The sequence below is a fragment of the Rhagoletis zephyria genome, unplaced genomic scaffold, assembly GCF_001687245.7.
Source record: "Rhagoletis zephyria isolate East Lansing unplaced genomic scaffold, Rhagoletis_zephyria_1.1 Rzeph_scaffold_00039, whole genome shotgun sequence".
Classification (NCBI taxonomy): Eukaryota; Metazoa; Arthropoda; class Insecta; order Diptera; family Tephritidae; genus Rhagoletis; species Rhagoletis zephyria.
The window spans coordinates 587,636-614,386 of record NW_016157123.1 but is presented as its reverse complement, the minus strand read 5'-3'; the positions used below and the strand labels follow the sequence as shown (position 1 = coordinate 614,386).

Genomic DNA, 26,751 nt, shown 5'->3' with positions numbered 1-26,751 from the left:
GTGGTTATTATCCGATTTCGCCCATTTTCAATACCATCCGTCCCACGCCCAAAAGAAGTTCACGTACCAAGTTTCGTTAAGATATCTCAATTTTTACTCGAGTTATCGTGTGCACAGACGGACGGACGGACGGACGGACGGACGGCCCCGGCTTATCATGTAGCGGTAGCTTTCGGAAAGGTGGAAAACATATATTTAATACTTGCGCCGGGTATTTAATGTTCGGCTCCGCCCGAACTTAGACTTTCTTACTTGTTTTTATTTGTATTTGTAATGGCGAAAATATGGTTCAATAAGCTCTAACAAAGGCTTGCGAAATATTAAAACTTTCGCGTCAATATCTTAGGCTCACTCAAGTCAATCAAAGCTCAAAGTGTTCAAACTATTTTGTCTTTATTTTACTTCGATGGATTCCAGAATGGAATATTATACTTTGTTGTAAGAAGTATCAAGCCGGGCTTCTTTAAATTTAATTAGAAACTTGCCTCTTTTATCCCTATCGGGATGAGTAGTCGTTAAAAAATCTGATTTTTCTTAAAGGAAGGATTAGGAAAAAATATTTTCTAAAATTTGTTCACAAAACGTTCTTTCTGGTTGTATAACTTTTTCTGCTTTTGGTAATAATACTTTTTTTTAAGATTCCGTAGTAAAAAAATATTTGTTAGAAATTACTCCTTTTTCATAAAAATTCTTATTTCGTTTAATTTTTGTCTCAGGGGTATATTTTTTATTAAAATTTATTTCCAAAATTTGGATTTTTCTAAAAACAAATTTTCTCAAATTTTTTTTTTCTATCACTACTTTTTTTCTAGTTCGTGTAAAATTTAAACAAAAATGTTCATTTCTAAAATTTTATTATAAAAAGAGCTAGTTAAATAAAAGCTAGGCACATTATAAAAAACAGAAAACTTTAAAATTCACACAAATTTTTTTCCTGTTTGTAACTTTTTTCTGCTTTTGGTAGAAATATTTTTTTTATTAAAAATTTTTTTTTCAAAATATTGTTTGCAGGACCAACTTTTTTTCTAAAAGCATTTTTTGTAATTTGTGATAATTTTTTTTAATAGTGTAAAAATATATATTATAATAAAAAGAGCTAGTTAAATATTAATGAGGCACATTATGAAATACAGAAAATGATTTACACAGTTTTATTATGAGTGGAAAATCTTTTTTTTGGGAAGAATGTGTTTCCCTTGGTCGTGAAAGGGTCATCCAGTTGTGATTGTCTTTAGACGACCTTTCGAGTATTTCACTCATCGAACTTCGACATTTACCAGAGATGACAATGTCCAAAGCGCAAATGATAGAGCGATGAGCTGTATGAGCTTTACAACGAAATAGACATAGAGCAGCGGATTAAAATACAGCGGCTTCTTGGGCCATGTCGTAGGAATGGACAAGGGAAACGTTTCATCTTTGAAGGTATACAACGCGGATCAAGATACTTTTAATAGGCCTCCTCTGTGAAAGAAAGACCAACAGAAGAAGGACCTGGCTCTCTTTATTGGACTCCGCCAGAATCGCTTAGGCAATTATGGCGCCAATCAGGCAGAAGAACATAATGTCCAGATCATCAGAACCATCTGTTAATCCAATCAATTTCATCTTGAGTAAGATCAAAGGTAATATATTGCACCCTACTGGGGCATAACGATCTGACAAAGCAGGATAAACTGCGACAGTATCCAGACTCTCCAATAATGCCTAGATGAGACATTACTGAAAGCTTCAGAAATGTCGAGTAAAATTTGCATAGTGAATTTATTTATATTTTATTTTGGTTTAGTGCTTTCTAACCATTAATTGTAAAAAAAATACTTAAGGCTTTTGCTGAGCAAAATATTATCCAACCGATTTGGGTAGCGGGGATAAGCCATTCTAGCTGAAAACCCTAAGACCATAAGAGAAGATATCAGGTCAGAAATGCTGTAAGCTTCTTATTAAAGGAATCCTGACAGCCTGAGAGAACAATACAGATAGAGTTCGGAATATGGCCGAATGATTTATGACGATTCTGCCACACAGAAAAACTTGCACCAACGTACCTCTACAAAACGAAGCTTATAGACCCAATATATTCGAAGTGTGGTTCGCTCCATTCTCCGAAAAGCTCTTCTGAACTTTCTGGTGACTTTAAGCTTAGAACAATTATTAAGTATTATGATAAAGTTAGCGCTGCGGACAGTTTAGAATTGGTAAAAATATGTAAAATTAGCAGGTGCAAACGGACTAGTACCTGAACTGTTTTGGACTAGTTTTATGTTAGTACCACACAGAATTAAAAACTCCATGTTTTGGATGTTCCAGCCTAGCAGTAAGCTGGACACTAGCCCCTTTCACTTAGCGAAACACGCATACGCAATGATCGAATGGTTAATTCACGCTCAGCACTTACACAAGAATAACTAGTTGAGAACATTTGGAAATTAGCATTCGTACTCTGAAAACGCAGTCGTATGTTCTCCATTCAAATCGTAGCAGTGCAAAGGATGTAAAGTCAATTATACAATGACGAAAGTATCGCACGCAATGCAGCATACAAGTAATTGCATTTACGAAACAATTTTAAATTACAAACGCAACCTTTTCAGCGGCAACATCAAACGCAGTACTCATCAGCTGTGTAAATGGTAGGCGGAATGCCTATGGAAATCAGCACTTACTCGTATTACATGCCGGTAAATTTGTGTACGACCAAACGATTCAGGGCCTAATTGAGTATACGTCAGTAGTGTGTGTGACCATCAAAGCCGCTCCACACTTGGCCACCGATATGGACGTACTTTTTATTGCTTCGTTCAACGTGACCATCATTATCAGCAGCGAAAACTGCAACAGCTTTAGCACCACTTGTCAATTTGAATTTTCGTTTTATCATCGAACACAAGCTGAGGGATATATGTAAATGCATTTTCCCTTTTTCGAAACTCTATTTTGCACGCTCTTCAATTTTTTTGCGGCATTCTTTTACTTTCTCTATGTCATTTTTTTTTTTTTGTGCAAATGCGTTTTCTCTGTTGCGCATAATTGGATTTAAAATTGTTTCAAAATCATTCGCCATCGTAGCAAGCGACGAGTTGACTTGCCTATCGGCTTGATGGGCTGGTTGGTTTTTACTGTTGGTATGGTAACAGTTTTTGCTGCGAAAAATGGCATACAAAAGTTGCGTCTCGATACGTACGAGTGTATCAAAAGGATGCGAGCACATTTTTCATTTGTATCCGTATTTGTTGAAAATGTTAGTTTAATACTTAAAAAATTGGTTGATGAAGCATCTGTTGTATTTCTAATATAGTCCCTTGCGCTGAATGCATGAATTCGATCAATTAAATACCGAAAGAGTAACCCGATATCAGTAAGGTTTAGTAGGATAGTATCCCTAGCATCGAGAGGATAGCCGAAAAGTATGACCGCTTCGCAATATATGCTACATTCTGAGTATACCCACTAAGTAATAATGGCTTTTCAAGAATGCCAACAGAGGCAACATAATAGTACCGGACAGAAAACTTTCCTTGAAGGTCGTTCTGGTGCCTACTCATTGGTTACCTCGCTACCTACAATTTAAGCTACAAGGACATGATTCCCACCACAATGTTACCGTATTTCTTTCTGGAAAAGTTGCAGCTTACAAAAGCAGTCTTTAGCAAGCTTAGATCGTCCTGTAGGCAAAACTTTCAATGACCGCTTGGTTAGCCGAAAAAGTTACTAACTGAAACGTGCCTTTTAATCTTTTTTCCTCTTTAATAATACTTTATACTAGAGTACATAACGACATCTGCCCGACGGAATATCAGGTCTGGTGTTAGGCCCATAAATACTAGCACCCCTTTTGTCTTCCGCACCTTGAACCGTCTTTGCACGAATGTACGTATGTATCTAAAATCAGTGGTCTGGTTTTGCCAATCTGTTTTAAAGTTTATGGTTAGAAAAGGTGGAGATAAGTCAAGCCCTTACAGATAACTGTTAGATATAAGATCGACGTATAAAATTAACATCGAACCAATAACGGAGTACTCCAACGGACCTACTTTGATCTCATGTGTGTTTTCATGTGGGAAGGACCTCATGCCCCTTCATTTTAACAAGATGAAGTGCGACCAGTAATAATGTGGCTTAAATATAGTAAATCCCGAGAAACCGACGGAATACCAGGGAAGCTGTTCAAGGCCATCGGAGAAGAGCTGATAGGTCTGACTAATACACGCTCAAAGATTGGAGTCCAAGTGCCCTAATCACAAAAAGAGCGACGTAGAGTAGAACTCTAAGCTCCATCCAAGTTGGAAACGACCTCCCACACCGTTGGAAGCCAAACGTAATTTTAGGCAGGGCGATTTAGTGTGGCAAGAGACTTTGTTTTAGCTGGTAGCAAGCAAAGAGGCTTCGTCTATTTGCACAGCATGTTGCTGTACGCAGTGGTTAATGCGAAATAGTGAACGGTTTTGTCTCCCAAGGCAGTAACACTTCCAATAATATTGGCCAGAAGAACAAGGGGAACACAACTTTGTTTTGGGACCGATAGACAATTGAAAAGCAAAGCCCTCTATAGACGAAAGAAAAAATTACAAAAAGACTGAACTGCATGTCAGAGGCCAGAGGCGTAAGTAATGCAATACTTTTTGACTATTTCATTCATTTGATTTGATCACATCTTCGCTAGACATCCTTTGATTTTCCGCGGCTTATTAAAGAACGGGAATGATAACAAACTTAAAGATCGTAATTTTTGTTTTTTCACGAGTTTCTAGTGACTTGAATTCGCTAAACCATAATAATATGGTTCAAATTAAAGCAACCAGTATTCGCTTTAAAATTGTATTCCATTTTCTTATATGCGAGATCAATATGTAAGCCCACTTCAACTTTAATCGTATGACCATCGTTCCCACACCGCCCACACGGCTCGCAGAGGGCCAAGTCTAGCCACTGAGCAAAGGCAATTTGCTTCAGACATACAGGCATTCTATTTAAATGTCAATGAGCGCAGTCAGATTCGTGCCAAACTATATCACTCCAGTTAGCCAAACAGCCAAGCGGGAAGCATGTCGGAACAGGATAACTGTAACACCAAACTGAGAGAAGTATTGGTTATTTGCTGACTGTTTGCAGCTGGTGGCAAAGAAGCAGTTGACTGTCTGCCGTTGCTCGTCTAACCCGCAGATTGCTGGCACAACCGGCTTGGACTAACAGCATGTCAGCAATCTCGCATCTTGCGTCAAGGCGTTTCCGTGTTTACCCATCTACAACTGCTGATGTGCTTGTGCAGAAGATAGCGACATTTTCCTTGTGCAAGCAAAATTTTCATTTCAACGTTGTCGTTTTCGATGTCGCTGTCGCTGCCTTTGTCGCTTGTTAAAAGACGCTTTTGTCAATTGCGAAATGCGAATGGATTAGCAATGATCCCAATGAGTGAATAATGCAGCAAAGAAATCTAATTTCACATCGTTTACTTTTAAGTGCACTACACTATGTACAAAGAAGCTTTGGCTCCCCAGCGGCACCAAACGTCTTTGACCCGCTACAAAGAGACAAAGGAGCCGCCGCCTTAACTATGCGACCATGCGACACACAACACCCATCGCACCCCCCACAAGGTGGAGGGATGCATGAGTAAATACGGAAATCTAACGCCGCTTGTTTGCCAACACAATATCTTCCATCAAAAGACACTTAAATGTTAGCAGCATTTGACAAAGACACAAAATGAGTTTTCTAAGCAATCTTTGTTCAAAATGTATTTGACATCAACGCCACGTTTATCCGGCATTCATTTTGCGTATTTTCTATTCGCCTCTTGGTATTTCGGCGACTGACATTTGACGCTTTTACACAGTATTGGCTGTTGAAACGAGTGCGGCAAGTAGGGAAGAGAGAATAAACGGGAATATCACAGATATTCAGTTTGGCACTTCATTTTCGTGGCCAATTTGTTGGAGATTAAGTGCGCTTTAAGCTAAGTATAAATTGCTAATAAAACGATACAGAGCAGGGAAATATTGATGGCAGAAGAACTGCGGGAGGTGCCATTTTGAGTTCAAGTGGATGCATTTAATCAAAAATGTCAAGTTTCAAATCATTCCTCTTGACATACTTATGTATTATTGAGAGAATAGGGGAATAAAATTGAGTTTTTCTAGACAACCCGTGGCATCTGACGGCTGGTACCGCATCAAATACCTACTTTTTAGGCGTTTGTATCCATTCAAAAGTCATGAGCTATCCGCGGATATATGTATTTTACTCGCTGAACTCTAAGTGGAAATGTCGTTGTAAAGCTCATACAGTTATTTATTTCATCGTCTGCGATATTCAACGTAACCATCCTGCAAGGGTCCATCTTTCAAAATTCAATGAATACTGTCATCCTCCGTGCCTTTCCGCAGTGTCTTACGGCAGCTGCGGCTTTCTAGCATTAAGGGCTTCCTAAACTTCTGTCGATCCAACCTGGGCAAGAAGGACTTTGTACGTAATAGCGCTTGTTGTCTAAGTCTTTACTCCTTCCCGCCATGTTGTGTGTAGAGAAAGACCTGACCTGACATTTTGTAGGCGGTATTATTGAGAGCAGTCCGCTCACCTGCCTGTCTCTAGGCAATTCCATTAGAATGAAATGCCACAAAATATTATGACTTTGACTATGGTTTAATGTGGCAAAGCATGTACTTTGAGTGGGAGACATCTCTTACCAGTAGCTTCCCTGCTACACTGGTATCTTCCTAACTCTACACTATTTGGTTAATTTTGCTACCACGATAGCTTCGAAGGAAATATTGGGTTGAGGATCTATCTAGTACTAGCTAGTGAATAAGAACAGTTCTGTCCTGCTAGGACTGACGGCGAGATTACTATTAGCCTTCTATTTAGTTTTCAGGTAACCTTTTAGCATCTCATAGAAGCTGTCCACAAATTTTCCCAAGAATATAAGCGCCACGTCTTCTACATAGGCAATCTCCTCACTTCCAAAGCAAATCACTTACGACTACCATCCAGACCATAGGTAAAAACACTTACATGTTACCAGTAGATGCTGCTTCACTCAGCTAAGACAGTTCTGCCAAAGGCAACGTTGTACTACATACCTTTTAAGATTTATTTTAGAATTTTATGTAGTAATTTAGCTATCACCTTCGGCCACACGTTGTTGAATGCCCTCTTGATGTCAGTGGGACTTTAAACCGTAAAAATTAAAGTAATCCCGCTAAAACTTTTACTCTATCTATCATGCTCAACAGGCTAACCATAATCAATTGCTTATCAAACCAGAATTTTGGACGGCTGTTTTTTGACGTAGAGTACGCCTTACGTTTGGGTATGGACGCCATGTTGAGATTTTGTAGTTGTAATTTTGAGAGCTTCATTATATTATTTCCACTATGAGAAAGACAAAGCCGGATACGAAGTGAAATACAAATCCGAAGAGGAATGCGAACATAAAAGACAAGACGTGCACGATAAGCAAAATGAAGACGAATATCGAGCCGAACACGAATACGAGAATGAAAACGAAGGTGAATATGAATACGAGTGCGGAGGCGAAGACGAATACGAAGGCTTAGAGAAAGATGAAGGCGAATACGTAGATGAAGATAGAGGCGAGTACGAATACGACTACGAAGGCAGATAGCATTACCAATACCATTAAGATTAACATAACCATTACCATTACCATACAATTATAATTACGATTACCGTTACCAATATCTACTATAACCATCACCTATACTAGTATCAATACCATTACCATTACCATTACCATTACAATTACAAATATAATTACCGTTACTACTACTTTTAACCGTTACCAATGCAATATTTAATAGGAATAACATTACAATTACCGTCGTGGCTCCTATTATTATTAGGTACGATGACAAATGCTATAACGGAGACTTAAGCTAATATGAAGAATAATAAAAATTTCTGCAGTATGAAACGAACTGAAAATGAATCAAAGTAAGCTGGAACAGGCGCACTCCTTTTTCGCTAGTCCGGACTTTTTTAAGATTTTAGATTCATATACAAAGTACCGATAATTCAAATTCGTCTATGTAATCAAATGCATCAGGAGCAATGTAAAAATATATAAGTAACCACAAAAATAAACGCTTGCCCACACTTTAACAGCCAAGCATGAAATGGATGGAGAGAAAAGCACAACCATACAACATTCATAAAAATGTGAGCCCTTTCAAACCTTAAACAAAGTTGATACCTTTCATATCTTACGCATTCGAAGTAATCTATTGCCTTTTCACCCTTCTAAAAAGAATTTATATTTTTTATATGCAACAGTAAATGGGTACACTGCTTACACATACGTGCGTGCGTATTCGGAAAAGCTTTTGGGAAGAAATCACTATACGAATAAAGACATTCATGAAAATGGCATGAAAAAGTTAAAAGGGGAAAAAATTGAAATTGAAAGCACTTGGCGAAAAAATCGCTCCCCATCAACGGTGCTAAAGGCGCGTAAAAATGCTATATCTAATATTTCTCCTTTTTTTCCTTGCACAGCACATCTCTGGCAAATAGAGCCACTAGCATACGAACTAATAATAAATTTTCAAGTGTTTTTTCACCCCCGAGTGAAGGAATAGTACTCGTATGCGATTGAACGCAGCAACACTTCTGCCAAAGCGAACAATTTGATTGCACGATGATGAAGGTGTCGCGTTCAAAGGGCAAAAACGAAAAAAAAAATCTTGTAGCTATTTTTCCCAATTTTTTTTATTTTACTTTTAGAAAAAATAGTACAAGCATTTTTTTTCTAACCAACGCAAGTTCAAAGCAGGGAAAAGGCCTGCAGCAGGAGTCAAATTATGTGCATTAGTTACTCAAGTGTATTGGCAACTTTCAGGGGTTGCTATCCATCCCTTGATAATGTCGCGTAGTGTTGGTTACGAATCGCACACAAGCGAAGGGAGGAAAAAGACCAGCAAATTTCTTTGAAAATTGATACTCGTACAATACTAAATTGCGTTTTAATGTTCAACATACGAGCAAACATATTTCATATAAGTAACTGTTTTTTTTTTGTTCTCTATTCTTATTTCTTTTCAATTCAACAACTCACCCCCAGGCTTGGAAGCGGATTTGTTCTATGTGCATGAGGGCGCCATAAACACATACGCCATGCATTTCACGGTGCCAGTGCCAGCAGATGTGCATGATTTAGAGTTCTCATGGCAGAGTTTGACCACGTATCCGGTAAGTTTATAAGGGAGCGCACCTTTCTTCATCCTACACTTTTTCTCTGTGTCTGTGTATGTGTGTGTAACCCCACTTGTGCACCACTCAAAATCTAATTTGCACTCCATTAACCTTCTCGCCAACATGTAACCACCCGCGCGCATAAATACATATACAACCACAACAACAACAACAATTGCATGTATGTACGCCGCCTGTAGCTGCCCTACACCATCACCATCGACTATGAGCAAGACCAGACTGCGTTAGCCGCGCCCACGCTCAGCATACCCGACAAGGGCTATGTGCCACAGCAAATTGAGACGTTTCTGGTGCATTTGCCGTGTACGGGCAATGGCAATAAGGAGGTGCCGCTCGTCGTCAATATGCTGGTGAGCGGTCCGCCGCGCACTAATGACACCAAATTGCATTTTAAACGGAATAAAATCTGCCTCAAAGGTAAGCCCTCACCAAGCCTGGCTAATCTATTTATGTAGTACGTAGTCCACCGAGTCTCCTATCCACGCATCCTATCCTCATGACATTATTGCCATCGGGCAACATTGCATTTTTAATCGCTCATTTGCAATTTTCTCTTCTCTTTCGCATATTCTGCTTGTTCTTTTTTTCGTTCTTCTCTTTCATTATACAGGTTTATTTCCCGCTCCGAATCAGTCAGCAGCGCCCGCTCAAGCGCCCTCGCCGGGACACGCGCTGCTGGGTGCCGCGGCTTGTGCACTCGGCCTAGTGCTGGTTGTTGGGCTGGTTGCGTCGGCCATGTATGTACGCGCACGCAAGCAGATACGGCAGGATTCAATGCAGTAAGTATTTCGCGGGAAATGTAAATGCATTTGCTTTATGGAATTTAATATCTCACTTTTACTCTACTTCTTTTTATGTTTGTTTTTTCTTGTTGTTGTAGTACTAGCTTCACCACTGCCGCTTATGGCAGCCATCAGAACGTTTTTATACGCTTGGATCCGTTGGGAAGACCGCCAAGCGCGAACAGTGGTTCCTATGCGACTATCGCTAGCCTGAATAAGTATCCTTCGGAGTCGAAGAAGTCCTGCAACATATTTGACAGTAAGTATTCGAAGAATTAGCACGAATACGAATACTAGCACGAATACGAATATCTATTAGAAGACGAATATTATTATGAATATGAATACGAATATGAGCACGATTACAAATAGGTTACGAATAAGAACCGACACAAGCACGTAAGTAAATTCGTGTACGAATACGAATAGGCATACGAATAAGCATACATGAAGGAATATGAAAACGAATACTAGTATTAACATAAACACAAATATGAATAGAAGCACCAAAAAGTTCTTGAATACAAATCCAAATACGAATACGAATACTTATACGAATAGGAAGATGAGTACGAATACGCATATGTAAACGAATACAAGTACGAATATGATCATAATACAAAAATCTATGTACATATGAATGTATAAAAATTTAGTTAAGTGTGCTGAAATACTCGGGGAGAACTTAGAGCCTTGCTGCCTTGCGTTTGCTTAGAGACGAGGCACGAAACTGGACTGTTAGCAGTGAAGAGCCGTCATAGTTTCCATTTTATATCCATATTCCTTGTAACCCATCCCCATGGGAAGCCTCATTTGGAGCAAGGCATAAATTTTCACTCCTGCTGAAGCAATGGCTACAGTCACACTTACTGGAAAATGGAATATTCTTAGAAGCTTCGATTTTATTCCTCATAAGAGAGAATTCTGCGTGGTTAGATTGGCCCCAACTACTTTAATATCTCTACACTCACATTCTAGGCGATGATTAGACGGGAGGTAGTGTTTGGAGAGAGATCTCGATGGACTTTTAAATAGATGGGTTGACGGTTTAGGGAGGGTTCGGTGGATGGCACTTTTGCCACCATCTTTTCTAGGTTGTGGTAGTATTCAGCTGCCATTTAGGTATCAGTTGATTGACTGCTTATTTATGGGTCTTCGACCAGGTAGGTAAATATCTACTCTAATTTTAAAGCCTCAATCCGAGCGAAGGACTCGTTCATGGTGTGCTCAAAGCTAACTAGGGAATGCCTGAACTCTCTTTCGGAGCAAATGAGTATTTCCTGATCAGACTTAAATTGGTAATAAGTGAAGCTGGTGTTACGGGAAAATGCATAGAGATGAGCTTGCCCAATAAAAGCACCCTCGGGTTCATCCCAAGCAAATTATAATAAGTTAACTCAGAGAATGCGGGTCGAAAACCAGTACACGTATTTGCAAGGCCTTTCCACCCTGGGGTGTACCGAAATCAGTCAAGGAATCTCTGATGGGTGTATTGGCAGGACACTATCCGATTAGATACTATATATCAAGCCAGTTACTTGCTGTTGCAATTTGGAAAACGGCAAAGGGGAGAATAATTTCAGCGCCAACGCTTTAAGGGTCCAACTTTTGCAAGCCTACAGTCTAAACATCTTTAAACATCTTGGATCACATTTTTAACCCAGTGGAAAAGCTCTCAGAATAGTTCATAGTCTAAAGCTTTTGGATTTGGTGTGTCCCTATTTGGGACAACCAGCTTAGCCTAACATAAGGATACGAACATAAACTAACTCTTTAATATCGTTCTGTTCGCATTTTTATTTATTGAACTACCCTATTTTTGTTCACGCTACTGAGCGAAATGAAAAATTTCCTTTGTTAAGTTTTCCAATGAAGTACATTTCAAAACAGACGAAAATATCGTTTATTATCCTCTTGCATTGTTTTTTTTACGTTTACAACTGTACTGCGAAAAATATGATTTGGATCTGAACATCTTCATATAAATTTTCTTAGGTAAGACATAAGAAACATTAACAACAACTTTGCTTTGATTTTCTTTGCAGGATTTCGCAGTTCGCCGCCCACACCCTCGCCCTATGCGACCGCTTTATTACCCATGGGCAGAGATCATATCGCTGACACAATTTACTCTAAGCCGGAATCGATCTGCCCCTCGAGAATATCCTACTATGCCTCATCGCAGCTAACGCAGGTATGTACATACATATATGTACACAAACAAATACTACTTATAAATGCTTTTAAATACATACCTACACGCACGTGTGCCACAAAATTTCCATAAATATTTACAATTATACACCACACAAAGTGGGCAATTCCGCTACAGTCACTGCATAGGGAAGTAGTAAACTCCATAAAATCTTAGTTTCAAATCGAGAATGTGAAATAAGATCAAACATTTCGTTTGTTTTATATCATTTGGCGTCCCAGCAACCGCACAGCCACTGCACGCGCACCCCCGTTGAACTGCGGCTGTTGGTAATTTCTTATTAGCGGCAAATCCCTCCAACTGCCACTCAAAACACGAAGAAACGCTTTACAGCTTTGTGCGATTTTTGTCATTTTATGTCGCCAACACGTGTTCACATGCCAACATGAAACCACCCTAACAAGCAAAAATACTTAAATGCAAAGATTATATGGCGACGAATGACGAATCCAAAAATTCATTATTTCTTTGTAATTTTTTATTTCGCTTTTCACTTGCCACGCAACAACCTGCAACCACAAGCAATTGGCTTTCATGCAAGTTTGCCAGTGAAATGCGTTAAAAAATGCAGAATTGCTGGCAGGTCGAAGAGGGTGAATGGTATATTTAAATTGTATAGCATCATCTTTTCAGATATTGTAGAATAAAACAGAAGGCTAAATTTGTGTGTGCGGTCGCTTTGATAAGCAAATATCCACGCAGTTCGAAAGTGTACGAACTGTAAAAGACATTAATAAATATGAATATTATCTTTACCACATGCCAACCCCCAACTCTTTGTTAGGCTTTAAAATAAGCTGTTGGCAAATAAATATATAGCAATGTGACAGGTGCACGGTGGAATAAAGCTGGCAAAATTTATATGGACAAATGTCAAATGGCAGAAACTCAGTTTCCTAATATCGAAATGGATAAGCCGCTATGTTGGTATATACCCACATCGTATGATTTGCCCGAGGGCAATAGGAAATTTCCTACTTTTTGGTTTCCCTCATGTACTGTAGCCTGCCGGGAATAAAGTTCAGGTCCCTGGACTATATACATATGTAGTGACTAACCTGAGAAGTTTCATATTAAATCATTCAACGTTTTCTTGGCTATGCGGGTTGAGAAAACTAAGTGGGAAAGAAATCGATTTTTTGACCAAATTTAATGCTGTAATCCACCCAAACCCAAAGATCCTGGATTTTGCGAGCTCCTCACTTTTCTAGTTTTAGGCGCAAAAACATAATGGTTGAGACAGCCAGAGGAATATTATATGTAGTAATTTGTTACAGCTTCTCAGCAACGGCCGTTTTGTCGATTATATCGCGAGCATCCTCTAAGAAGTTACACCAGACGGCTTGAAGTCCCAAGGCTGCGAACAGACTGGACAAGATCATATGCGGAGTGAATGCCGATCACCATGTCCAACTGTAGCAATACTTAGCTCTGTCTCTGAATCGTTGCCGTCAGGCTCATCAAACGGCAGGTACGATAAGATCCGACGAAAAGGGCAGGAGTGTTTGTTGAATGGTTTTAAACGGGCATGTTAATAAATAATTCGTGACGTTTGGTGTACCTTCACAAGCTAGATATTTATAGGTACATATGTACATCGGGGGTTGAGTTTTGATAATTAAGAGTTTAGTCTGTTACAGTAACCAGACCTGGTTTGCGCCAGATCTCTCGATTTAAAGCTCTTCGTCTGCTTTGGGCCATGTTTGAAAGCCGATGATGGGATTCACGTGGCGAGAGCTGTTAAAGGAAGTAATTTTTTTTTCGGTGATCGTCGGTTTTTGGCCTGTCTCTACAACGTCCGGTCTACTGGTTGTGCCATGTATGTCTGGATCCCGTCCGTAAGTTCGGAGAGATGCTTTCTGAAGTTCCTAAGATGTGACTCGGATTCAGACATCTGTATCTCTAAACAGAACTTTCTGTTTCCTGAGGACAAGTATTGAAGCCTCGTAAGTTCAAGAAGATGCTTTCTGAAGTTCCTAACATATGTCTCTGCTTCAGACATCTATATTTCTAAACAGGACTTTCTGTCTCCTGAGTACGAGTATTGAAGCCTCGCTTTGCAGCTGATGTTCACTCGACAACAAAAGTCAACCCCATGCTACCCAGAGCACGGTGTCCTGATAGATCTGGAGTTTCGTCCACTGACTTCAGCTTGACTTAGTTCGCTCTGGTAGTGAAGAAAGCTGAGGTTTATTTTATAGCGACTTGATTAAGGCTCTGCGCCATGAAAGCCGAGAAAGTTCGGGTAGATAGTATTCGCCATCGAACGAGATCAGTGAAACTATGTATGATGGTTGACGTAGCTTCGATATGGATACGATAAACACAGCCAAGAGGGCGCACCACTCATATCCGTCATCGATTCAGATGCCTCCGCCAGGGATCGCACGAGGCGTTTCGCGCGTCCATCATATGTTATCTGTCAGAACGCTGTAGATATTAATCCGTGCGTACATTTGAGGTATTTATCGGGCTTGTTACTTTGGCAGTTATTGGTTTTGGGGTGATAATGGAATCAAGACCATAGCTCATTCCTCTTTCGGCACATGCATTACATATTGACGTTCATCTCTCGAACTTCCCTTACTTACACTATTCTCCAATATTGGGGTTTTTGGTGAAACACGGATCCCGTTTTTTGTAGACGGATTATTCATGGACTCTTTAGTGGGTATATACGTGCACACACACATATCCTAAAGCCATGGTCCTCCCATTTTGGAACTTCGTTTAGAATAATATAGCTGATGCGGGACCATTCCATTCCACTGCCTTCGACACGAATAGGATAAGTCAATGATAATCTTCAGGCCTAAGCTGTGCCGCACTTTCCAGCTCAGTTTGTTTCTTATTGAATTTAGGTTCGCTGACGGTTGCTGTACGTAATGCCTTCGTCCAAGGTTGTTTCAGAAATGTAGAGTAACGCTCAATGCCAGACAGGGGCCGTACAAACTCATTTGAAGCCTTCAGAGTAGTTTAGAAAATCCCAGGAGTGAAGTGCCGAAACCCCCTGTTTTATTTTAACAATTTGCAATTTTAACACTTCGGTCCCACTGTATGCCACCTTTTAAAGACAAAAACACACCCAAGGGAGATGCAAACGTTTAGCAGATGAAAAGCTTCTTTCTCTGCTGCCGACGCTTTACCTTTTTCAACTTCATCAGCTGTTGGGTGCCAGCAAAAAGGAGCACACCGAACTGGCATTCACTTGCATTCGCTGTGTGCAATTTGTTTGTATATTTTGTATATCTGTGAGTGCGCGCTGGTCTAGAGATTGTAGTGCTTAGCACAGACGGGGTGAATTACGAGTGAATTATAGTGTGCATGTGTACCAGTCGCATTTAGATAAGCAACTGTAAAAGGAACAGCCAACACACTAGGAGAGATGCTTCCTGCCAACAGCCTTCAACCGCAACCGTAGCTTGCCAACGCCTGCAGTCCAAAACTGGAGCTCGACACATTTAGAGAATATTTACAAGTAAGGCTGGCTATTGTAACGGGCATGAACGGATCCCAAATGAAATGCATAAACGAAAACATTTGTGGTTAAGAGCAAAACGGCAAACATCATTGCTGCTACTAACTACTATTATTATTGTTATTGTTGTTTAAAATTTTTTTTTTCTAGCACACATAACTGCCTTTGGCAAACGTCATGAGGAACTATGGTACGATTATATTTTTAATTTACATTGCAATGTGCCACCAGTGCCAGCCAGCCAGCCAACAACGAGCGACATACTTTCTAACCAATTTACCACTAACACTCGCACACACAGCAAAGTATGTACATACATACATACATAAGTGTTTATTTGTGTTTATAGAATTGCATGCACACCACCCACTTGCCTTTCACCACAAACGACACGTAAATGTTGTGGCAAGCATAAAGGGACTTGTATGTATATGGGGCAAACAACTAGTAAGGATATTTAGGTATTGCGTCGCCGTTGCTTTTGTTGCTGCGGTTGCGTTTGCTGTTGCTGCAAGTGAAAGTTGTTGCAGCTGATAAGTCCCACAACAAGCAGTTAACCCTTTTCTTTTATTTCGCCGTACACACCCACACAATGTTTGTGGCTTTTGTAGCATCCCAGCAAAAAATCGGTAATCGCTTTTAGTGGTAACGTGTTCTAGAAGGCATAGCGTTATAATGCCTTCGATTTTTTTCGCTTCTTTTAGGCATTGCCAGTAATGCAAAGTAGAATGTCCTACAATATTTTATTTATCTCGCTTCTTCGTTTGTTTCGGGGAATGCAAAGTTGAATGTCCTATAATATTTATTTTTTAATTCGTTTCTTTGCTTAATTTCCGGGAATGCAAAGTAGAATGTCCTACAATATTTTATTCGTTTCGCTTCTTTGCTTCATTTCGGGGAATGCAAAGTAGAATGTCCTACAATATTTTATTTGTTTCGCTTCTTTGCTTCATTTCGGGGAATGCAAAGTAGAATGTCCTACAATATTTTATTTGTTTCGCTTCTTTGCTTCATTTCAGGGAATGCAAAGTAGAATGCTGCATCGTAGTCAGCTGAAAAATAGAATGAATATCCAAAAATTCTTTTTCTACCGTTACTTTCTGTGGAAATTTGTCTCGCATAAAAATCATGTTTTGCTTTGTTCAATTTGCAGCGAAGTTGAAGTCAGTCAATGAAGTGAAGTACATGAGTGAGGAAGTACAATTTTAAGCTTAATTAAATATGCATGTATGTACATACCGATTTTTAAGTAAAATCTAAATACCTAAATACATACATATGTATGTATATAAACTGATTTATAAAAATTTTAATTAATTTTAATCTTTTAAGACATTTTCTGATTTCATTTTAATATAAATAAGTATGTATGTACTTATCTAGGCATTCTACATTAGTTTCTCTGTAAGGCATTCTTTGTTCGCTTCTCTGGATTCTGTTTATCCATGCGTTCTCCCTTCGTTTGAAGGTAATGCTGCGGGTAAGGGCTTACCTCCAATGACATGCCCATGTTAAAATAAGGCCTTCTTGAAGCGAAACGGTAAGCGATTCCCATCGCCTAGCTCGTTTCCACTTTCGTTTCTGTGGTAATCGTGTTTTTTGCTGGGATGGAATAGAAAATCTATATACAGATGTGTATGTATGTTGGAATATGGCCGACTGCACATGCTGTCCTTCGTATGGCACATTGACAAAATCGAAACAAAAAAACACGATTTTGAAATATTGAGAACGAGCGTGCTGTGCTGCTGCTGCTGCTGCTGCTGATGTTGCAACTCGTGTGCAACATAGAAGGAATACAAAGTAGCTAAGATAAGCGGTGAAATTTGTGTGGAAATTAGTTAGATTAGTGGATAAAACAAAAGCTTGTTGCAAGGTTGCAAGGTTGAGAACGTGGCAAATGTGGGAATTATAACAATAACGGAAGATACTTATAAAGGTGCATATTAAAATGTTAATGAGTGCGCCTGGGCCGCACAATGGAAGTGATTCATTTTTTAATGTTTCCACAATACTGCTAGTTGAAAGTTTCGATATACTGAACTTAATATAAGATGATACTTGGTTGGGTGGTCTTAAATTGTTTAAATCACAAGTCCAGAAATGTGTTACATTTTTTATTTGACTCGCTGATCAATTCCGAAATGAAATTCATTTGATTCACTGAGCTGAGATGAGGTGAGTTGAGGTGATGTATGTAGATACATAAGTAAAAGTGAGTTAAAGTAACGTGAGTTTAAGTGAGCAGAGTTAAGGTGATTTGAGGTCAGGTGAGTTGAGTTGAATTCAATTGCGTTGAGTTGAGCTGAGATGAGGTGAGCTGTAAGTGAAGTTGAGTTTAGGCAAATTAAGGTTAAATTAGTGGTGACATACCATAACGCCATAGGTGAGGTGAGTTGAAGTGAAGTTAATTGAAAAAACGGTTAGGTGAAGCATCTGAAACTCTTTGTCTGCAATGGTTGGCCGTTGAGCATCGACGACAATATTCACGGGGCGTGAGTAGCTAAAAGGTGGGAATTGTCTTTCGGTTAATGTCGTTTATGGCTTATCTGTATAACATCTTGTCTTGTGGCTGTGTGATATAGGTTAAGGTCTCAGCCGTGAGTTTGTAGAGATTCCTTCTGGCGACAAGATAAAATCTATGATCGGGTATTCCCCGCGGTTGCAGGAATTGCATACTTATTTGCAGATTGCCGTTATATTCTTGTCTTAGAAATGCATCCAGGTCTTTGTTCAAAGCGCGTTTTGATTCAACGAATCATATAACCGGTAAAGCCTTTTGCAAACTTGCTGCCTTGGAAACACTGGAGAACGGCTGAGATGTAAGGCAGCGTTCAAAGAACTTCGAGATACTAGCTGATGACCGGGATTGAAATGTTGCAACGGACGTCCAAAGTTCCCTCGAGATATGGAGACTACTTTTCAATACTTCTGAACCGCAACTCTTGTGGGGAGTTTGATTAAGAATACCCCAAATCAGTATTTCGGGCTGACATTCGCGTTCCTTAATACAGGAAACTATATGATGGATGAGCTGGCCATGCAAATCATCATTTAATCGATCTCACCATTAAAATGAGAGATTGGGAACACCTGTGACCCCATGTGGAGAAATGAGCCGCATTCTCAGCGGCAGTAAGGAGAGTACTTTAGGCTCACGAAGCTGCAGCTCTCATTTCCGGAGGCTGTATTGGCTGAACACTTTCCCATTGGATTTCTCGCAGTGATACAAAATATCAAACCGGGTCCTTACTACCGTAGCTGCTTAGAGGGCGCCGAGGTGCAATCGTCTCAACACTTCCTTTTAAAATGCCAGGCCTTCGCCAGTCTGCGGTCGCACTTTTTAGTAGACCAACTTCTGTCGTGAAAGAAACTTAGGTTTTGACAACAGCATAGCAGTTAATTCATACTAGTATCAGAAAGAAGGAAGCCTTAGGCCCAAGTGTGCCGCTGTTGCTTAACTAAAGTTCACAAGTACTCACCACTAATTGGACTTTTAGAAAATGATCAGTAAAATTCAAAGAATAGTTTGGATCCCATACAGATTTTTTTCTTATGAATCTACTCCCCGATAAAGGCCCAGCCTTGGAGACCGCTTTTTTTCCAGTTTCCATTATATTTTCCAATGAGTAAACTTTTGACAACATCAGATACCTCTTTAAATCCATTTCCATTTTCAAACTATACATTTTGCTTATCTGTCTTTCCACACAGCATCACTGCAGTGTAATTAACACCAACCAATTTGAACATTCAAGCCATCGAGCTAATGGAAAAATCAAAATTCGGTTTAAAATTAAATTTTTTGTTTACTTTTTGGTGTTCATAGCAAAAATAGAGAGCACTGCAGCAGCACAACATTGAGGCCTCGCAATGTTTACTTTTTTTTGTTATTACGAAATTTGTTGCAACTCATAAACTTACAGGATAATAACATCCATGCCATGGAGGACTTAATGCGTGATTGCATGCAGGTGGGAGGAGGGAGTGTGTCAATGAATGGGCATAGCGACACATACCAGCGACTTGTTTACTTAATGTTGTTTATACATATTTGTTTAGACTTCAATTTCAACCCTTGTTATAATTGCCGAAACAACAACAAAAACAACAGAAAAAACAATAACAAAAAATAAATAAAAACAGTAGAGGCATTTTAGCCATTAGCATTGGCATGCCACAGCAAGCCATTTGAATGCCAGGCAACCAACTCATCAGCAAACGGTAGGTATCTGTTAGAAACAGCAGCTGTACAAAAAGTACAATAACAACAACACCAACGCTGTAGCATCAAAAGCATTTCCTGATGATTGTAGCCGCAGGGTGGCAATGGTGGTTGACTGGTAAGCTGTACAGTGTAGCTTAGTGACAAATCCAGGGGGGGCGGTTAGCTGAGACCCACTTGTTATTGTTGGGCGAGTAAATCGAGGAAGGAGAGAGGTACTACTGGGTTTGGAATTCCGCAGCTGGCAAACAGAGACACACAGACGTACAAACATGCATCCACTTACCCATCCCACCACTTCAAGCACTTGACGACCAACCGGTCGGAAGAGAATTAAATGAAATTCAGTAAAGCCAGCAGAGTGCGGGACGATTTGGAGCGTAGGACCGCAGTACTCGAAATTATATAAAACAATAACGTAGTACATAATTGTTCTTTTTGAACATTACGAATGTGCTCTGGTGCTGCTGTGTGTGCTAACCTCCCCCCCAAGCGTTTGTTTTGTCACAGTCGCCATATTCACAATCACCCTTCCCCCCCTTCCCCCTTTTTTGTGTATGTACAACGAGCACGTTCGGCACTTGTTATCCTCTCCATTAACTCACATCGTTTATTTTCCATTAAATCAGTCCATAAACGTTGAAAACTGCTTGAATGAGAGTTTTAGGAGTTTAACGCCAAGCTGTCAGGGCAGCTGCAGAATGGGGTGTACGGTATACCTAAAGGTGGGGAGAGTATAAAGGGCCTAGTTAGCATAACCTATAAATGCATGAGACGTTTAGAAGAAACGTTAAATGACAACAACAGCTTTGCAGTAGTGTCATTAGTCCGTTGACTTATGTCTGTTTCTGTGTGGTAAATGCGCTAGATACCAACAATCGGATATGAACAGATGTCCTAGTGAAGCACCAGCAGCATGCAAGTAAGTAGATACAGAAACAATGGAAATGATAATAATCAGAACAATAATTGCACACAGGCAGGGAGAATAGTAACCATTGTTAGTGCACAGACACTGGGACGATAAAAGTAAATGCATGTTATTTGCTCTGATGTTGGTACAGTGGTGCAGATTGAATTGCTGTGTGCCTGTTTTGAAGCTAAATTTGTTGCACATGGCCTACAAATTATAGGAGAATAGCCAACAGCTATTGAAATTCAATTTGCACTGCATATGTACGTAGCAGAGAGAAGAAAGTGTTGCCATGTTGTATGAAAAATTAAAGATTTAAAAAATTTAAGAATATTTATTAATTTAATACAGACAAATTCTGTATCGGTGATAAAAAAATTGTTTACCGACAAATTTAAGGTTCAGTTACTCTAGACTTAATTTAACTTACGTAAGAAATCGTCAATGATTACTCAACATGTCAACTTACCCAGAAGCGAAAATAATTTGTTTTTTGTTGTATGTACTTTCATTTTCAGCTGGTTGCCACTTTGCCGCAAATATTCAAAAAATTCCTGAACCAAAATATTTTGCGTTGGCCAATATATTAGGTTAGCATGGCAACACCGATGGAAAGTATTTTCTGACAAAATTTCTCAATAATACCTTTCATTTGATATCCATATTGCAATGTTTTAGATAAATTGTGTAGAATCGAAAATAAGTGGCAACCTTACACTATTATCATAAGGGATAACATTTTGTATATAGAAAAAGCATTGTTTAATAACCTTCTCTTGCTACCCGTGAGTAGTAATATTTTACATTTTTTCTAAACAAGAAATTTAATAAATACATATGCGATTGAAAATAGGTTGCAACCCTATTAAAATTATTTTTTTAATTAGGGATCTTTAAAATACCTTCCATTGTGTACCCATATTATGAGGTTTAATTAATTTGCAATTGAAAATAGGTGGCAACCCTATTCAAATTATTTTATTAATTAGGGATCTTTCAAATACCTTCCATTTTGTACCCATAATAATAATAATAGATTGGCGCTTACACATATGTTAGTGTTTGGCCGAGCTTCTCCTCCGATTTGTGGCGTGCGCCTTGATGTTGTCACACAAAGCGGAGGGACCTACAGTTTTACGCCGACTCCGAATGGCGATTGTATTTTTATGAGAAGCTGTTTTTCATGGCAGAAATAAACTCGGAGGTTTGCCATTGCCTGCCGAGGAATGACCGCTGCTAAGTAAAAACCTTTTTCTATATTTTTCTGCGATGTTGCTTTGGCCAGGGCTTGAACACAGGCGTTGCGGAGTGGAAGCGCGCACTGCTTACCACTACACCACAGCGGCCGACATTTTGTACCCATATTATGAGGTTTAATTAATTTGTAACTAATTTCAAATAGGTGGCAACCTTATACGAGTTTTCTCGGAGATAATGCCTATTCACATAACCTTAAAATCCAAAACATTATATGTGTACAAAATTTCATCAAAATCGTTAGAGCCGTTTCCGAGACCCCTATGTATATATCGAATATATAAAAGTCTCGTGTCACGGTGTTTGTGGTCGAGCTCCTCCTAAACGGCATGCCCAATCTCTGTGAATTTTTTGTGTATATGTGCTAGGTATGAGAATCGGATGTAAAGTAGATTTCATACCGCTAGGTGCAGTAGGCGTGCCACCTCCCATAAAAAGCGAGTTTTTTCATATTGCATATCTCTGGAAGTGTTCATGATAAAGTACTCGAACATGGTATGGAGATATATAAGATTTTGTGGGGTTGTGTGTTAAAACAGAAAAAGAGTTTTAAAAACTTTGGTTATGAAGAGTTAAAAAAAATAGTCACTCGCGAATTTTCTGCTTTCTGAAATTAAAAAATTATACAACAGGCATGCAAATCTTTAAGCGCTGTTATAAATTTTTTTCTGAAATTTATTTGTGTTTCTTGCTGTGATCTTAAATTTTAGTCATGGTAAAGAAAATCTTAAGAAGTGAGTTGTTTGACTTTTAGAGAAGTGTTGCTGAAACTTCTAAAAAACAACAAAGTGTCCATGATTATGTGATTAGTAAATTGAAAGAAATCTGATGAAAATGCTCGTTCCGAAGTAAATAAAGTAAATTAATAAATGACTTTAGATTCGTAATCAGCAAACCAGAAAACCGCCAGTTACCCAGTTACATAGAAATCTACCAATTTTTTTTTAATTTTCGTCCGCCATATTGGATCCGCCATTTTGAATTTTTGGTAAATGACTTTAGATATGTAATCAGCGATCCAGAAAACCCCCAGATACCCAGTTTCATAGAAATCTACCGATTTATTTTACTCTTCGTCCGCCCTATTCGATCCGCCATTTCGAATTTTTGATAAGTGACTTCAGATTCGTAATCAGCGACTCAAAAATCCCCTAGGTAAGAAGTGGTGTAAAGATCCATCAACGAGCATTTCTTTAAATAGTTTCGTCCAGCTTGATTTGCGATCCGAACCACTGTGCGCCCCCCTCCCTACACACTAGTTGGCGGTAATGGGAAATGTGATCAGATTTCAGATCTTCCACCAAATTTTAATTATTTTGGAGGATTTTTACTAGTGTTTGGCACATCGGACTATAAAATTAGCTATCCAAATTTGTGGGCGTAGCAATTGACCGATTTTCACTATATTTCAGATGTACATATGTCTTCCTAGCTTAATCCAAATTACAAACCGCATTTCATTTAAATCGGATTACATTTTCCATATCCACACCCCAGTGCAGTGGACACCCACTTGCCAATTTTTACCAGTTTTCAATCTTTTTCTTTCTTCAGTAAAAGTGTTTCAAATAGTAAATTTCCGTAAAATCGAGAAACTTTTACTACCTTTTCCTGCAACTTTTATAGGGATCTCCCAGAAAATGCTAAAAATGCATAATATCACAGGCATTTTTAGCATTTTCTGGGAGATCCCTATAAAAGTTGCAGGAAAAGGTAGTAAAAGTTTCTCGATTTTACGGAAATTTACTATTTGAAACACTTTTACTAAAGAAAGAAAAAGATTAGAAGAAGAAAAGAAAGAAGAAAAAGAAAGAAAAGATTAACTCTGTAAGGACTAGGAAAAAGTATGAGAATCTGATTTGGAACCTGATATTGAAAATGAAGGCAAATCCAGTCTCAATCGATTATTCAACTACCATTTCTGAGCCCGTGAAATGCGTATTCGAATTCCTACGTAAAAATTTTATGCATACAACGTCGACTTCCTGTATCCTTTGATAATGGCTAGAGTAGTTTTCCTCAGGAAAACCTCTTAGTAGGCATGTTTAGAATCAAATCAACCGCTTTGTTGGATATTTCCACACATTTCGAAATTAGGACATTCTGCCACTCTCAGAACACGGTGCGCCGTACTCCGGAGAAGGCAGTATTTATGTCTTTCTTCTGATGTTACCTGAACAGTACCCTTACAGCAAGGCCCAAATTCTCCCTTTAAGAGAGCACAACAAATTTTGGTGAGGTTCTACAAGCGCGAGCACTCTAAAAGGCAGCCGCTTGAGGAGGAGCATATCAGAGGGCATCTTTTCCAGTACAAGTACGCGGTACAAACTTACTTTTACCAACCAAAGGGCCGACGACGTACAAACTAGCGATCAACTTCGCAATCTTCTGACTATTGACCTACGAATGCCGTGATAGGAGCCCAACCCCCACCTCTTGCTGACTGAAAGCTTCGACAGCCACTTGAAACCCGCGTTACTCTGGCTCAACTACGGTCTGAATATTGCAAACAGCTGCTTATCCAGACTCGACACCAATATCTCCACTGAGTATCCGGCATGTGGAGACTCCCCCATGACACCAAGCACATCTACACACGACAACTCAAACCTACTCAGCTAACACCCCTCTCCATCTGGTCCAACCCCTTTGAAAAGGCTCGTTTCCTGGGCCTTCTGTTAGCTCAGCTTAACGACAACGATATACGTATGAACAAACCGACTAAGAGGGGGCTTAGTAGTGTCTTTACAACACTAACCTCAAATCTTATGCGGATTTTCAGTTTTTATTGGTTGCAGTGAGGAGCCCTACGAAGGAAAGTTAATTAAACAGTAATATTGCCTAATTGGCAACCCCAACAATTTGTCTGTTATTTTGGGTAAATATCAAATAAGGGCCACAAAGCGTAGCAACAATCAAAAGTGTATGAAATTGCTTGAAAGTAGCAAATGGACGAAAATACTCGTACGAGAGGAAATTGAAAGCCAGCTGTGCTGCAAATTTTCGATGTTACCACAAAGCACACCTCAGAGGCATCGTATGTTTATACACAACAAAGTCAGGAATCACAGATGAGTGAATTGAGGGAAAACTACCATTAAAGGTACCAATACTACAGTAAGCTGAGTGCCGAGTAACAAATTTATGGAGCAATGAATTAATGTGCGCACTTGATATATCATGTGCCTGCCTATGAACATTTACATATACAAGCGCNCCCCCCCCCCCCCATGTTGCAGAACTAACGGCTTTCATTACCACTACTTATGTAGTTGACGCTATGAGAGGCCGTGCAGTAGTTGGAGTTGGCGTGGCAAGAAAAATTGGTTGCCGGGAAGCATGGATGCTTGTGGCACGGCTGACTACAAGTAGCAAATTAATTTTATGAGCCCGTTAAACAACGTGACAACAACACAACGCACTCGCATTATGTGAGCGAGGGAGTCAATGACGCGTGGTATTTTCCACTTCTTCCCATTAAATGCTGCTGCAAACATTCCTGCGCACTTTAGTTAAATGTCGATGAAATAAAAGGTGCGCTAATTAAAAATGTTGTCGCCTCATTAAGGAAATTTGTAAATCAACATAAATGGCAAGACGGGATATCGAGTGAGCTCCTGATTGACTTGGTGTGGACGCCTTTGGTTGATTGTTGCCGGTCCGAGATGTAAAAGAGAGAAATTAAATACTGGCAACAGCAATAGATGTACAAACTAACGGCACATACTTTCATAGAAATTTATTACTTATGTACGCAGTGAAATTCAGGCCACTTATGGGGGGACTAGAGTCGTGGAGGGGGGGGCCAATGAATGCCAGCAATCTTAAAGTAGGCGATGTCTAACGCAGTGCAACAATCAAAATGAGATGATAATGACTCCAATTGCATGCATTAAGGGGGTTTGGTGATGTGTAAACATCTCAGACCTCGATAATGGGGACCACTTGACGACTAGTCTAGGACCTTTTCGGGCCTATTTCGGAAAAGTTTGGGTCTCTGCTCACGATCATTTCGGGAGTAGATCGGGATCATTTCGAGAAATTTGCGGATTCATTTCGGCAATAGTTCACGGCTATTTGAGGGCCATTTTGGGATAGTTTAGCTTCATTTTGGAACTAGGATGAGACCTTTTTGGGACCCGAAAGAGGTTCCCTCAAAATGAAAAAAATATATATGAAATTAATGTTTCATTTCTGAAAAGTGGAATTTACTGTTGAAAATAGTTCAGAGCCTTCATATTTCAACCAATATGATTTTTTAATGAAAGCTAATAAAATTTAGAATAGAACCGTTGAGCGCGATTTTTGAATTTATTTGGCAATGCAGGGAAACGCGCAAATGCCTCGTAACCATGTAAATCTCGTAAACTTACCTAATTTTGTAGGGAAAATCGTTTTATTTACGAGGTTTACGCGGTTACGAGGCATTTACGCGTTTCTATGAATAGCCATAATATTTTCTTATATTAAATTTTTTTGTGCAAAGTGCAGAAAATGTAACAATTTTGAAGAAAATTGATTGTCCCGTTCCTGTTAATAAATGTCGCATAGTAAAAACTAGTCTAAAAGGCGTATAGGGCTCCTTTCAAATTAAAAAAAAAAAACGCAAAAGTGAAAGTTTAAAATAAAAATAAAATTTCACAAAAATTT

At 39.3% G+C, this 26,751-nt stretch overlaps 1 protein-coding gene across 2 annotated transcripts in view; it reads left to right on the top strand.

Moving 5' to 3' along the window:
* Drl-2 (tyrosine-protein kinase derailed 2) overlaps positions 1 to 26,751 on the top strand; it is a 121,472-nt gene that overhangs the window by 59,817 nt on the left and 34,904 nt on the right. For both annotated transcript variants that reach the window (XM_017620763.1, XM_017620752.1), the window contains exons 3-7: positions 9,080 to 9,207; positions 9,411 to 9,648; positions 9,842 to 10,010; positions 10,112 to 10,272; positions 12,059 to 12,207. In XM_017620763.1, the coding sequence (XP_017476252.1) occupies positions 9,080 to 9,207; positions 9,411 to 9,648; positions 9,842 to 10,010; positions 10,112 to 10,272; positions 12,059 to 12,207 (845 nt within the window). The remainder of the gene's footprint in view (positions 1 to 9,079; positions 9,208 to 9,410; positions 9,649 to 9,841; positions 10,011 to 10,111; positions 10,273 to 12,058; positions 12,208 to 26,751) is intronic.